The sequence below is a fragment of the Scophthalmus maximus genome, chromosome 12 (assembly GCF_022379125.1).
Source record: "Scophthalmus maximus strain ysfricsl-2021 chromosome 12, ASM2237912v1, whole genome shotgun sequence".
Classification (NCBI taxonomy): Eukaryota; Metazoa; Chordata; class Actinopteri; order Pleuronectiformes; family Scophthalmidae; genus Scophthalmus; species Scophthalmus maximus.
This window is the reverse complement of record NC_061526.1, coordinates 8,655,414-8,669,638: the sequence shown is the minus strand read 5'-3', so window position 1 is coordinate 8,669,638 and position 14,225 is coordinate 8,655,414. Positions and strand designations below refer to the sequence as shown.

The 14,225-nt window shown below is 45.6% G+C and overlaps 1 protein-coding gene and 1 long non-coding RNA gene across 6 annotated transcripts in view; one reads left to right on the top strand and one right to left on the bottom strand.

Annotated features, from left to right (window-relative positions):
• LOC118284068 (dachshund homolog 2) overlaps nucleotides 1–14,225 on the bottom strand; it is a 63,543-nt gene that overhangs the window by 8,478 nt on the left and 40,840 nt on the right. For 2 of the 4 annotated variants that reach the window (XM_035606679.2, XM_035606689.2), the window contains exons 3-9: nucleotides 9,363–9,473; nucleotides 5,653–5,844; nucleotides 4,010–4,239; nucleotides 3,662–3,767; nucleotides 3,471–3,548; nucleotides 482–582; nucleotides 203–350 (exon numbers count right to left, since the gene is read on the bottom strand). In XM_035606679.2, coding sequence (XP_035462572.2) covers nucleotides 203–350; nucleotides 482–582; nucleotides 3,471–3,548; nucleotides 3,662–3,767; nucleotides 4,010–4,239; nucleotides 5,653–5,844; nucleotides 9,363–9,473 — 966 coding nt within the window. The remainder of the gene's footprint in view (nucleotides 1–202; nucleotides 351–481; nucleotides 583–3,470; nucleotides 3,549–3,661; nucleotides 3,768–4,009; nucleotides 4,240–5,652; nucleotides 5,845–9,362; nucleotides 9,474–14,225) is intronic. The other 2 variants (XM_035606698.2, XM_035606707.2) reach the window with 1 other exon arrangement.
• On the top strand, nucleotides 6,365–12,165 carry LOC124850847. Of its 2 annotated transcripts, XR_007031905.1 has the most exons (4): nucleotides 6,365–6,408; nucleotides 9,379–9,466; nucleotides 10,621–10,782; nucleotides 11,991–12,165. It is a non-coding gene; the product is annotated as an uncharacterized LOC124850847 (long non-coding RNA). The 2 variants fall into 2 exon arrangements; XR_007031904.1 differs by lacking the exon at nucleotides 6,365–6,408 and having other exon boundaries at nucleotides 9,336–9,466.

The window sequence follows — 14,225 nt, the reverse complement described above, 5'->3', positions numbered from 1 at the left end:
CTTGGCTCGTAAAGCTAATAATGTGATGCTAACGGTCCTGATTGACAGCTCTGACCTGGCTACCTTGGCTAACTCGGCTTGTGAAGCTCATGAAGTGATGCGATTGGTTCACTCGTGATGTGTCTGGTATCATATACATTTCGCCATATGGAGATGTTGGATCATGTATGTTTCACTTGTCGGTGTTGGTGCTCTGACGAACCTCTGCTCTGCAGCTCGGAGGTGAGCTGTCGCTCCAGACTCTCCCTCATCTCCCTTTCTCTGTAGAGCTCCATCTTCAGCTCCCTCTTCTCCGCCTGGATCTGTTTGTCCTGTGTCCGGGCGTTCTCCACCGCCACCTTCAGCAGGCCCTGAGGCCGGACAACCATTTTAAAACACAGCGCTAAAGTAAAAGTTCAGTGAAATCTTCAAGACGTCCATTTTGACTTCAATGATCCACCGTACCACATCTTTGACTGTAATAATAAAAACGGCGTCCTACCTGTATGTTGGTGAGCAGGGTCTCCACTGACGACAAGCCGTCAGCGAATAGGAACGGAGCAGGGAAGCCCGGGGGTAGGGTCTGTCCCAGCGGAGACTCTTCTGGAAAATAATGAATAGATAAAACATCACAAGATTAAATTCCCTGGATGCACCTAGTTTTTATTATTTTCAAAACTTAAAATGTTTAAAAACAATATTTGTCACTTAATTGTTCAAACTTTTTGTTACACCGTATAACATGTTTCTTTGTTTTTATTATAAACAACAGCATGCTGGCTAATTGTTTTGGATTAATAAGTTGGTGAAAGAAAGTTATTAAAACTCTTATGTGAAGCATTTTGTACTTTGCTTTTATCAATAAAAGTGTACTACAAGTAATAAAGATTATTCCTAATATAATATTTTCTAAAAACACCAACGGTTAGCTTAGCTTAGCATAAAGAGGGGAAGCAGGGGGAAACGCCTTTTTAAAAATTTTTTTTTTACAATTGTTGTATACTGCTTATTGAAATTTATAAACTCTGGTTTTAGAGGACTGTCGACTTTATACTACGCTATGCTAACGTCCCCCAGGCCGCAGCGCCACACGTTAAAGGCATTTTGTGTAATAGTGCGTTGGGAAACTTATCGTCGACAAAATAAAAACGGACGGAGAAAGTTCTCGCGAGCGACGCGCTCCTTGGCGCTTCGGGGGGAAGTTTATGAAATGTTGATGTTTACTAAGGTGTAAAATGCAACGGCGCAACATCAGAGGAATCAATTACACCCAACACACACACTCACACACACTCTCGTTAGTATTCAGACGATCGTGTGTGGTACTAATTGGCAAGGATTAAAGACATCCTTGATTTGTGTGTGTGTGTGTGTGTGTGTGTGTGTGTGTGTGTGTGTGTGTGTGTGTGTGTGTGTGTGTGTGTGTGTGTGTGTGTGTGTGTGTGTGTGTGTGTGTGTGTGTGTGTGTGTGTGAGTGTGTGTGTGTGTTCATCGCGAGTGCGTCACAGTGTCTGCTCAGCCCTTAATGCCTAACACACTGACAACTGGGTTAACTCTGCTGTGAAATTAACGCTGATTAAGATGCACTCTGACACACACACACACTCCATCCCCTATCTGCCACTTCATCCCTTCACTCCATATTTACTCGCACATATTTATCTTCATCACTTGTTTTTCCCCTCATCTTCACCCCCCCCCCCCTTCCTTCATTTTCTTGCTCTTTTTTTATATTTCCCTCTATGTCCATCTTTCCCAATATTCCAGAGTCCAACTCGGTTCTACTTTTCAGCCCTCGTCTCTTCTTGTCATTTGCTTTTCATTTTTCCTTGATTAATTTCTCTTCAAAATATAAACCATTTTGCCTTAAGAAAAAGACCAATTCCTGATTATTTTTCCTTCTAATCCGATTCATCATTTCTTCCCCATGTCTCGTTCTTCGGCCGTGTCACTTTAGCCTCTCGTCTTCCTCCTCTCTCCTTCACCAGACATGTTGACAAAAGCTTTCAGCTCATTTCCTTTTTGCCGATTAAAAATGACAGAGTGAAGGGAAGAGGAGTAAAGTGCTACAGAGGAGTGTGAGGGTCAGGCACCAGGAAAAAAACATGTGGTGAAATATTTATTATTCCTTTTGCATTTCGAGAGTAACGTGGAATAGAAATCACAGCAAGATTTTTTTTCTATGCATTTTGAGAATAGCGTCGAATCCAGTCAGAGGATTGAGTGACGGCTGCCTCATCTTTCTGAACAGACGCAGTTTGGTGAAAAATATCGATCTTGTTTCCCAAAACCATCAAGATGATGTTTTGTTTTGTCCACACGCCAAAGATATTTACTTTGCTGTCATAAACGAGCAAAGAATGCAGAAAATATTAATATTTAAGAAACTGAAATCAGAGAATTTTGACTTTTTCTTTCTCCATAAAAATGACTTTAACCAATTAATCGATTATCAAAATAGTTGGCGATTAAATGACGTCAGTAGTTTGATATATTCTTTGACTTTGATCTGAAAATGTCAACTCTATTCTCTAGGCATTTTCCAAGTTTATTCTTGAAATGCAAATTTTTTATTTTCTGGCCCTTACACTGTATTCTCTTCTGTGAAATGTGGGATGAAAAGGTAGAAGATGACGTGGTGGAAAGAGAGAATGTAACGAGGACGAATTGGTGGTGAAAGAAAAGTGTAGGAGGAGTGGCGAGAGGACAGAAAGATGGGTGACGGAGAGTTTCATTGTAGCCGCTGAATCACGTGCTTTGATTTTTGAAGTTTTTGCAACAGAAGGAAGTGACCCCGCGCCGTATTCCCCAACACGGAGGCGGACGGTTGCATGTCAAGTGTTTCTGACCCGACAGTTACAGTATTTAAAAGATAACAACAACAGCCGTGCACAGAAGAGTCTGCCGGTTTGGAGGATTTTTTTTTCCTTTTCTGTTATTGATTTTAAAGGAAGCCGTTTGCTGACGTGTGCGGTGGAGCTGCAGGAGTATGAATGAATGGAGAGCGATGAGCGAGATGAAAACAATGTGTTACAAGAATGGAAAATACAGAGAGAGGAAGGGGGGGAAGAGAGTGATGGAGGGAGGGAGGAGAGGCCCTGTGTGCTTTTAGTGCGTGACCCCTTGACCCCTTTTAGCCATGCCTCCTTCACTTAGCCTCCCTCGCTCGCCCTCCTCCCTCGATCCCTCCATCTATCTCCCTCCCTCCCTCCCTAATCCCGGTGATTGATGGCTCAGAGACAGGTGATCAATAGGAGCAGCGGAACATCCTGACGCTTCTGTTTCTGTTTGTGTGTGTGTGTGTGTGTGTGTGTGTGTGTGCGCGTGTGAGCACATTTTTATCTGTGTGTGTGTGGATACAGTAGATGAGGAAAGCCCACCTAAGTGAGGACAATTTGTCAGTTGTCAGAAGAAAATGGGTAAGGGTTTAGATTAAGGTGGATAATGGAATATCCTCACTTATATAAGTATGTGTGTGTGGGTGGTCCAACCTTTGTCCTTTGTTGTTTTCTTGTTGGGTGCAGCAGCGTTGGTCAGTGCAACATCTGCATCAGCTGACATTATTAGTCCTGTGGAAAGAAAAAGCACAGCGGGTTTGTCTTTATGTGCACAAACACGCGCACACACACACACTGTGCTAGAATAACTTCACCTGTGTGTGTGTGTGTGCGTGTGTTCGTACCCAGTCTTTCAGGCGAACTGGAGGCCGAGCTGCTGGGCTGCGACTGCATCGGAGTGTTGGTCTCGTCCACAGACGGAGAGAGAGACGGACTGTCACACACTCTCTCCTGGGGAAAGAACAGAAGGAACGGAGTGAGTCAGACGTGATGAGGTCCCGAGTTTGTTTGAACCACAGTTACCGACGATAACTGACAGGAGACGGCCACGTTACAGGCGGAGGAAAAATAATACACAAGGATGTAAGAAGTGTAATAGATAAAAATCAGGTTTAGTAAAAGTTCCCTAATGGAGGAGTTCCACAAGGAACGTACTTTGAACCTCTGTAGTTTCCATTTAAAAAGTCTGTCACCTTGATGACGGGCGCGCGGTGGACATGAGTGTGAATCTGCTGGGCGGCGGCGGCCATGTTGGCGATGGTGTTGAGGTGGTTCATCTGGGACATCGCCATGGCGACGGAAGCAGGGGGCAGGCCCATGGGCAGCAGAGGGTGGGGCATCATCATGAAGGGCAGGTCCAACCCTGGAGAGTGAAGACAAGCGAATGAACTCTGGTCCTGTCGTAGTTTCCCGCTGTTGTACACTGAAATAAACAATCGTGGTTTGTTCTGACTTACAAATTGATAAGTATAAATTCACACTCTGTACTTTTATATACGTCAAAAAATATATGTCCGCGCTTTAGTCACGACAATTTAACACATTTAAACTAACTTCTTTCCCCCTTTTTCATCTGGTTCCTCAACAAACTGTTAAAAATGGAGTCGTGATGATTTAATAAAAACGACAGACGGAGGCCGAACGTGTGTGAACTTGTGTTGAACTTGAACCCCCCCCCCAGACCTCGGTGTCAAACGCTCCGCTAATAAAAGTCGACAAAGCCGAGGACGAGCGAGGGGCGAAGAGGAAGAGGAGGGAATGTGGAGGTCGGAGGGTTAAAGGGTGATGAGGCGAAAAGAAAAAGCGGTTTGAGGCTTTTCTTTTTTTTCCCTCATACTTCCATTTTGATTTTCCCTCGTCGTGTTTTTGTTGTTCTGTCTTTCACTGTCACTCTTTCTTTTTATTACTCCCCTTCTTTTTTCATTTATTCCCTCTTCACCTCTTTTCATCCATAGTTTCTATCTTTTCTTCCCATTTTTATTTTCTTGCTTTGCCTTTTTCATCGTTGTTTCTCTCGTCATTTTATGCTTCTCCCCCTCCTCAGTCTCTCACCCCTTCTTCCCTCTCACCCTCCTCCTCCTCCCTCTCTTTGCATGTGACACACACACCAACACCACTGTGTTTGTAAGGATGTCCCATTAACTTAAATTCACCCCTTTAACCCAGAACCTAAAGAGCGTGACCTTGACCTCTGACCTCCGACCTCACACCCTCCCCTAACCCTGACGTAGCCCCCCTCCCTCGTTTCCCCACAAAATGCAGACACTGAAGAGGAGTCGCCTCAGCTGTCGAACGCGCGCACACACACACACACACACAGTGCAGCGGCTGCTTTCATTCCAATGAAACAATAACACTGATTGCTGTTGTCGTGACAACTGAAGTGATAGAATAATCAATGTGAGTGTTTGTCGCCTCCCGCTGCCACGTGCGTGTGTCCGTGCAAATACATTACTTCTGCAATAAGAAAGAGCGAGAATGTGTGTTTGTTCTTTTTTGCGTGTTTGCCGTCTCTCTCGCTGTGTGTGTGTGTGTGTGTGTGTGTGTGTGTGTGTGTGTGTGTGTGTGTGTGTGTGTGTGTGTGTGTGTGTGTGTGTGTGTGTGTGTGTGTGTGTGTGTGTGTGTGTGTGTGTGTGTGTGTGTGTGTGTGTGTGTGTGTGTGTTGGGTGTTGATGAATTGAGTCATTTAGTAGAGTGTGTGCTGATTAATCCAGGCAGAGTGTTAATACAGGAGATGGGAACAGATTAAATGGCGCACATTAACAAATATTGCCACCACTTTAAACACACATCCGAGTGTGTGTGTCTGTGTGTGTGTGTGTGTGTGCGTGCTCACTGTTGGCCAGTAGTTGTTGCTGCTGTTGCAGTTGTTGCTGATTGACCGCTCCGATGTTCGGCCCCCTCCCTCCTCCTCCTCCTCCTCCTCCCCCTCCCATCGGTCCTCCTCCTCCTCCTCCTGGTCCTCCGCTGTGGGCTCCAGCAGGGGGGCTGGTGAGACGCTCCTTATCCCAGGAACACTCACTCCCTCCTGGGCAGAGACGCAGGGACACATAAGAGGGTCGTGGATGTTCAGACACATTGATAATGTAAAACACAGAACACGTGTCGGGTACATGTAGATGTGTTTTTAAAACAAGCGACACGCTTCAGACGCGTGACGGGGAAACAGACGTCGTCATGGTTTCATATTTAGATTATATATTTGTGTGATAAATTACATATGTTTAATGATGTTTTTTGATTCGTTGACGTCACAAACCTGCGACGCTGTGATACAGTTCTACTTCTCTAATGTTCAACTTTTTATATTTTTAATCACTTTCTCTCTTCACTCCTTCATTCCTGCACTCACACACACACACACACACACACACACTCTCCCTCTCCCTCTCTCTCTGCTCCCTGGTTCCCTCTCTCATCCATCTTCATCTCCCTCCATTAGTTTGAATTAGCAAACGTCTCTCTCTATTATTGCCTACTGACTCCCCTGTGTGTGTGTGTGTGTGTGTGTGTGTGTGTGTGTGTGTGTGTGTGTGTGTGTGTGACAGCTGGGCCTCATCCCCTCTGCCATTTTCACCAAGGAAGAAAAGAAGTATAAACAGATGGGCAGATGTTCTCTCTCTCTCTCTCTCTCTCTCCACACTTCTCCTTTTTTTCCTTGGCCTTGTCCTCTCCTTCCCTCCCTCCTTTTTTCTGCTTCCCTCCTTCTTCTCTTCCCCTTCCTCTTCTGTCCTTCCTTCTCTCCTTTCCTCCCTCATCTCCTTTTCTCTCATTCACTCTTTCCTTTTTTCTGTTTCCCTCCTTATTCTCTTCTCTCCTTCCCTCCCTCCTCTTCTGTCCTTCCTTCTCTCCCCTTCTCTCCTTCCCTCCCTCCTCTCCTCTTCTGTCCTTCCTTCTCTCCCCTTCTCTCCTTCCCTCCTCTCTTCTTCTGTCCTTCCTTCTCTCCCTCTTCTCTCCTTCCCTCCTCTCCTCTGCTGTCCTTCCTTCTCTCCTTCCCTACCTCCTCTTCTGTCCTTCCTTCTCTCCTTATCTCCCTCTTCTCTCCTTCCCTCCCTCCTCTCCTCTTCTGTCCTTCCTTCTCTCCCTCTTCTCTCCTTCCCTCCCTCCTCTCCTCTTCTGTCCTTCCTTCTCTCCCTCTTCTCTCCTTCCCTCCCTCCTCTCCTCTTCTGTCCTTCCTTCTCTCCTTCCCTCCCTCCTCTCCTCTTCTGTCCTTCCTTCTCTCCCTCTTCTCTCCTTCCCTCCCTCCTCTCCTCTTCTGTCCTTCCTTCTCTCCTTCCCTCCCTCCTCTCCTCTTCTGTCCTTCCTTCTCTCCCTCTTCTCTCCTTCCCTCCCTCCTCTCCTCTTCTGTCCTTCCTTCTCTCCTTCCCTCCCTCCTCTCCTCTTCTGTCCTTCCTTCTCTCCCTCTTCTCTCCTTCCCTCCTCTCTTCTTCTGTCCTTCCTTCTCTCCCCCTTCTCTCCTTCCCTCCCTCCTCTCCTCTTCTGTCCTTCCTTCTCTCCCTCTTCTCTCCCTCCCTCCTCTGCTGTCCTTCCTTCTCTCCTTATCTCCCTCCTCTCCTCTTCTGTCCTTCCTTCTCTCCCTCTTCTCTCCTTCCCTCCTCTCTTCTTCTGTCCTTCCTTCTCTCCCCCTTCTCTCCTTCCCTCCCTCCTCTCCTCTTCTGTCCTTCCTTCTCTCCCTCTTCTCTCCTTCCCTCCTCTCTTCTTCTGTCCTTCCTTCTCTCCCCCTTCTCTCCTTCCCTCCCTCCTCTCCTCTTCTGTCCTTCCTTCTCTCCCTCTTCTCTCCCTCCCTCCTCTGCTGTCCTTCCTTCTCTCCTTATCTCCCTCCTCTCCTCTTCTGTCCTTCCTTCTCTCCCCCTTCTCTCCTTCCCTCCCTCCTCTCCTCTTCTGTCCTTCCTTCTCTCCCTCTTCTCTCCCTCCCTCCTCTGCTGTCCTTCCTTCTCTCCCTCTTCTCTCCTTCCCTCCTCTCTTCTTCTGTCCTTCCTTCTCTCCCCCTTCTCTCCTTCCCTCCCTCACCTCTTATTTTCTCCTTCTTCACATCTTCCTCCCTCTCTCTTTCTACTCGTCTTCCTTGTTGATTTTCATTATCGATCAATCGTTTTAGACGACAGAAAATAATAATCAGAGCAGATTTCAGGGTCGACGACCGACTGACGCTAAGAACCCAAAGATATTCAGTTTATATCATGTGGGACAAACTAAAGCTGCAGATATCTTTAAATATGAGTTTTAAATCCGATGGGTTTGGTTCAGCGACAGAAACACGACCACACGACGCCGCAGAGTCTCGGTGTGAATCTCCACCACCGAGTTTCTCTACTCGTGTTTTCTGTCAAACTCAAATTAAAAGTTAAGTTAAATGTTAAAACCTCTTTAATTGTTTTTGTGCAGAAACAAAGTATCTGTTTAAGTAGAGAACAAGAAAAAGAAGAAGTAGAACATGGGCATGAAAACGATTCTCTACTTGTTTTTAAAAATTTAGACGAAAGTACATTTCTCTTGAAATAAATGAATGAAAGGTCTCGTGGGGACGAACAACCGAGCAGAAGAAAATGTTTGTTTTGACCGATCGAGGAAGTGTCTCGTCATCACCTGGACATAAAATCTGATCAAATCTCTTCCATCGTGTTCCTCTGAAGGAAATCAAGAACCAGAGAGATCAACTTTCACCCAGCGAGAAAACAAACCCAAATGTCTTTTCTCCCTCTCGCCCTGAATCCGATTCCATCCCTCGCTTCTCCTCCTCTTTTCACTCGTCCGCTCTCTGACGCTCTATTGTCCGCCGCCGTTTCCCAGGCCGGCGACACGAGTGTGTGTTACAAGAGGAGAAGAAGAAGACAAAACGAGGAGAAGAAAACAGAAATCTCTCTGAATGAAATAAAAGAAGAAGAAGATCAGGAGGAAATAAATAACAACGACCAAGAAACAAAACACAACGGAGTGAAAGAGAATAGAAAAAGGAGAGAATAGAGGAGGAGTAACTCGATCGGCCCCGTTTCCAGGTCAACGGGAAGAAAAGGAGGAAGAGAAAGAAAAATAGAAACAGGAGAATCTGGGTGGCTCTCGCCCTCTCTCTCTCTCTTTCTTTTCTCTTTGCTTTTTGTTTTCTGTCTTTTTAATAATTCAGAGAAGCAAACGCGGCAGAGATGGAGCGCAACGGAACGTGTGTGTGTGTGAACTCTTTGTTTTTTATGTGTCACCAGTGAAAAACAACAGTTTGGTTAATGGTTGGTTCAGTTAAAGCCTCGTGTGTCGACTGGTCCGGCTTCGGGGGAAAAACACTGCGTTGAGTCGGAACGTCGCGCCGACGCCGGACGTTCCCGCAGCGAGGCCGGAAGCCGACGACACGACGGCCGCCCTGAACAAGTCGGACGAGGTCCCAGTTATGGCGTCTCGATGAAATCAGAGTCATGTTTAATGAAAACGTTTCGTTCATGCTTTTTACACGTGAACTCAAGTCCGCACCATTTCCAAGTACAGAGGAACTGTGTGTGTGTGTGTGTGTGTGTGTGTGCGTGTGCGTGTGTGTGTGTGTGTGTGTGTGTGTGTTACCTGTGTTGGAGTGTAGGTCGTCGTTGTCCGACTCGTTGCCGTTCTGGAGACTCATCATCATCTTCATCTTCTGAAGCTTCTGGAGCTCGGCCATGGCCGCTGCTGTGAGGCCTGCGACACACACACACACACACACACACACACACTGTTAACATCATCATCATCACTGTAACCCCTAACACACACCTGGTGACCAGTATTTAACTTGATCATCATCATCATTGTCATCGGCCCTGGAGCCCGTCTCCTGTCACATTTAACCAATCACAGTGCTCGTCGGTTCCTCCTCCCGTGGGCCTTACAGGTGCCGCCTGCCTTTTACCCACGATGCTTTGCGGCGAGCGGTGACACATACTGTACTGACGCTCGCTCACTCGCTCGCGTGCTCGGCTGTCGCCGTCAAATTCCGTCTTTTCAGTGTGAGCGTTTTGTTCAAGTGTTTCGGGGTGTGAGCTCCGCCTCCAGACGCCTCCGGGCTGATGTATATTCACCGATACACGCACACACACACACACACACACACACACAGAAAGAGACAACAACAACAACAACACACACACACACACTCTTTTCTTTGGACTAAGATCCCCGGCTCTGCCCACTGACCTGGAACTGACTTCTATACACAATAACCAGCAGAGTGAGAGAGATGACCCTGTGTGTGTGTGTGTGTGTGTGTGTGTGTGTGTGTGTGTGTGTGTGTGTGTGTGTGTGTGTGTGTGTGTGTGTGTGTGTGTGTGTGTGTGTGTGTGTGTGTGTGTGTGTGTGTGTGTGTGTGTGTGTGTGTGTGTGTGTGAGAAAGAGAGTTTGTATGTACAGTTTGCTTTCATGTATAAGTGTGTGTGAGTGTGTGTGAGTGTGTGTGTGGGTCAGTTGGTTTTGCCCCAGTCACGGTTGACGGCCTTGTAGGAATGTCCATTACACACACACACACACACACACACACACACAGTACATTTGCCTGCAAGCTATAAAGAAAACAAGAGGACGATAGAGGGAGGGAATAAAGAGGGAGAGAGGGGGGAGTCGTCTCGTTGTCTAAAATTTAATTTGCAGTCGGACAGAGTTGGATTATTACGGATTAGTTAAAGATTTACACAAAAAAGTGTTTTCAGTTTATATCTAATTCATCACAGTTAGAAAAGAAAAAAGAACTGAATGAAAACATGACCTGAGGTTTTTATAAAGATTATTTAAAGAGACAGTTCAACACTAACATCCCTGGAATCTGACATTTCGTGTTGTGTTTCAACATCAGAACCGATCGTCCGACCGCCGAGGACTCGAGGAGCTGCGGCGTTCGACCAGGAACTTTTCCTGAACGAGCGGTTTTGCAGAAATCCCTCAGCTTTGACGCTGTCAGGTTCAGTGTCGAGTGTGAGCGACAGACAGGCTCGTTCTGAACGTCACATGACCACATGTAAGTATATTGAAGCGGTTGAAGAAGATAATTCAAGGAATTTATTGTACGTATACTGTTTATATGAGAGTCTGGAACTTATGCGTTTAAAAAAAAACATTTTTATTTAATTTAGTGTGAATTCAAATGACGGCTGGCGACGGATCCGTCGTCGTGGTGATTGGCCTCGTTCCCTCCAACATTTTTCTCCATTTCATCGTCAGCAGGACGAACAGACAATACGTCTGGACGTCCGGCCTCAGGCTCTGACCGGACCACTTCTCTCTCCTCTGTATTCATTCATACAGACATTAATACAGACGTGACGGCAACAGAATCACAATCAGAAGAAAGACACGTCGTCTTTGGAGAAATCTGTCCGGTCACAATAACTCGAATAGGGAAGAAGAAAAACACACAATGTCCTACAAAGTCGAATTAGTACAAACATCAAAAAGCTGGTCGGAAATAATACAAATATGTTCCGACGACGAGCCTCGAACTTCTCTACTTTACTTTACTTTCATGTCAGTTTCAGGTATATTTCAGTCCCGCAGCTCACAACAACGACAGATTTAAAACAAATCGAGTCGTCGCCGTCGACGTTATTCTGACACGCTGAAGTTATCAAATGTCCGAGGTGAAGACACGAGGGAGGAGGCGGGAACAGTGAGAATAGAAATGGAGTTTCATCTCTGGGATCGGGATGGCGTTCTCAAATTGATTATTCCACTGAGGAACACACACACACACACACACTGTAGGTGGACCTACACACTGATATACATTTGATCATGTGCCTTAGTGTACACACACACACACACACACACACACTTGGACGTAGAGTCAGAACGCCCTCTTCGCCTCGATGCAACCAGAAGACAATCAATAGTGAGGCAGAGCTACAATACTGTTCTCCATCACGACTATCTCTCACACACTCACACACACACACACGTGCACGCTCTCTCCTTCTCTGTCAGATCAATGGCTGTCCGCTGTGTCCACGGTTACTGAGCATCGACCCCCGTCGCTAATGGCGACCACAGAACCTTGGGAATTAGTGTGTGATTGATTGACAGACTGCTTCAAAGACAACGCACATCATATGGAACCTCTGTGTGTGTGTGCGTGTGTGTGTGTGTGTCAGTGGTCCCCTGTGGGTCGGCCATACGTTGTTTACCCATCTCCTTTTTTTACTTCCCGTGCATCCTAATGCTTTTCCGAAGGACGAAGGAGACGTGAGGAAGACGAGTGAGGAAGGATGAGGAGAATTTCGACAGAAAAGAGAAGTGAATCGTCAGCTAAACGTGAAAGTTGCCAACTGAGAAGTCGAAAGGATTGCCCCGATTAATCAAAGCCGCAACAAATAAGACTCGAGGCCGAGATTAGTTTAATTATGTTCGTCGATTTCTGTCTTGCTGCCACCTAGTGGCAAACACACGTGAAATCTACGTCTGTGAACAGAGAAAAGAAGAAGTAGAACCAGGAAGTGAATATGAACTTATCAGACCAGAAGATATTTTATATTCAAATTCTACTGTTCCTAGATTTCGCTCTTAAAACGTATCAAATAAAATTCATGTTCGACTGACACTTATTAGCGAACTTCCGCAAAGGAAGCAACGTTAAAATAAAGTCTTCCTTCAGCCAGAGCCCGACCGATAGATCGGTATCTGCGCTTATGTTTGCCGATATGAAATACTGTACAGAATAAATACAGAATTTTTTTCTTAATTCAAGTTTTATATATTTGGTTGTATTTGTGTTTTATTTTCAATTATAGTTTTTTCATGATCAATTTTATGGTTAAACCAATATGTCGAGCTTCATTTACATTTCTTTGTCATAAAGGTTTTTATAACGACATCTTAGGAGTTATTGTCAGATTTATATGTATCGTATGGGGAATCTTGTTCTCCCCAATATCGATATTGGCATTGCCCCCCAAAAAAATCTATATCCATCTGGCTCTACATCAAATATCTCACGTGACTTCCTGGTTCGCTAAAAGTGAAATATAAAACAGCGCCGTCTTTGTAAACAATAACCACACTGCCTTGACATTTTTAATAATTCAACTTTTGAGGAAGTTCTGACTCGTTTTCTTGGGAATAACCAAAAAAATAATTGACAACGAACAAACTTCCTGAAAACATCTGGTCGTCCTCCTCCGGTCGACACTTGGTCATTGACACTCATCATAGAAACATCTGGTCTTCACTTCCTCCTCCGGTAAAAGCCTCGGCCGCTCGGCGGGCGATGTTCTGACGGCGTCTCTCCACAGCTCAGTGCGTCGGGACGAGCTCTAAGAGCTCCGACGTTGTTGGGTGAATCCTGAACGCCTCGCGTGAAACCCTCCCCATTTGGCCCGAGGCTGTAAATATTTAATCCGCTGCACCTACGTCTCTGACGAAGTGCTCTCAGGAGCGACACTTTGAATAAAACAAACAGGGGAAAAACGGAGAGATTGCTCTTTGTGTTCTGGATTTAGAAACGCACTGTTCGGGCCTTTTCTTTTCTTTCTCCCTGCGAGCACTCGGGAGTCGAGTCGCTCTTCTGCTGAGTCAAATAGTTTTTTTTGAAGCTCCACGCTCTGGCACTTAAGTCCCCCCCCCCCCCATGTTTAGCTCACCCGGATTCTTCAAGGCGGCCATTTGCGGCGGCCATTTTGTGACATCTCTCGACAGACGCGGACACGAGCAACATCAGAAGCAGTCTTTTAGTCAACGGTCCATTTGAAGATCTCCTGACGACAGGGGAAACGGAAACCCCTTCTTTTTGTCTTTCAGAAAGAAATTCAGTTGAATAAATAATTGTCGGCTAAATGTCAATTTCCGGGCGCTCGATTTTTCTTTCATGGTAAATGCCTCGTCTCGTTTTAAGACCATAAAGCGAACGATGACAACTCTTGTTTAGTGGATCTGGTCTTCAGCCAATCAAATAACGCAAAACGCAAAACAGCTAAAGAAGAATTGACAAGCGATTTGTGAGTTTCTTCGACTTATTATAGTGTTTATCACTTTTATAATGCCTAGATATTTTTTTCTATTTTTTCTAAGTGTAATTAACTCATTCCACTTGTTTCTAGTCTTTATTTTCTCAAATTATGTTTTTTATCTCATTTTATATCGGGACAGTTCATTTTTTGCAGTGTGATGCAGGAGGATGGAAAAAAAGAGGAAGCGATGAAAAAGACTTGATGTCACTTTAACCTCTCCCCCCTCCCCCTCCCTCTCCCCCGGCAGGTGCACATAAGAGTCCTCAGATGAGTGTATTCTTTTCACCACAAGATTGAAAGCCCTTCATCTGTAACCTACACAGAGTGTGTGTGTGTGTGTGTGTGTGTGTGTGTTCGTGGGCTAGATGTGTTTACGTTTATCTCTGCAAAATATGTGTTTGTGTTCCGATTGTGCATCTGTGTGTGTGTGTGTGTGTGTGTGTGTGTGTGTGTGTGTGTGTGT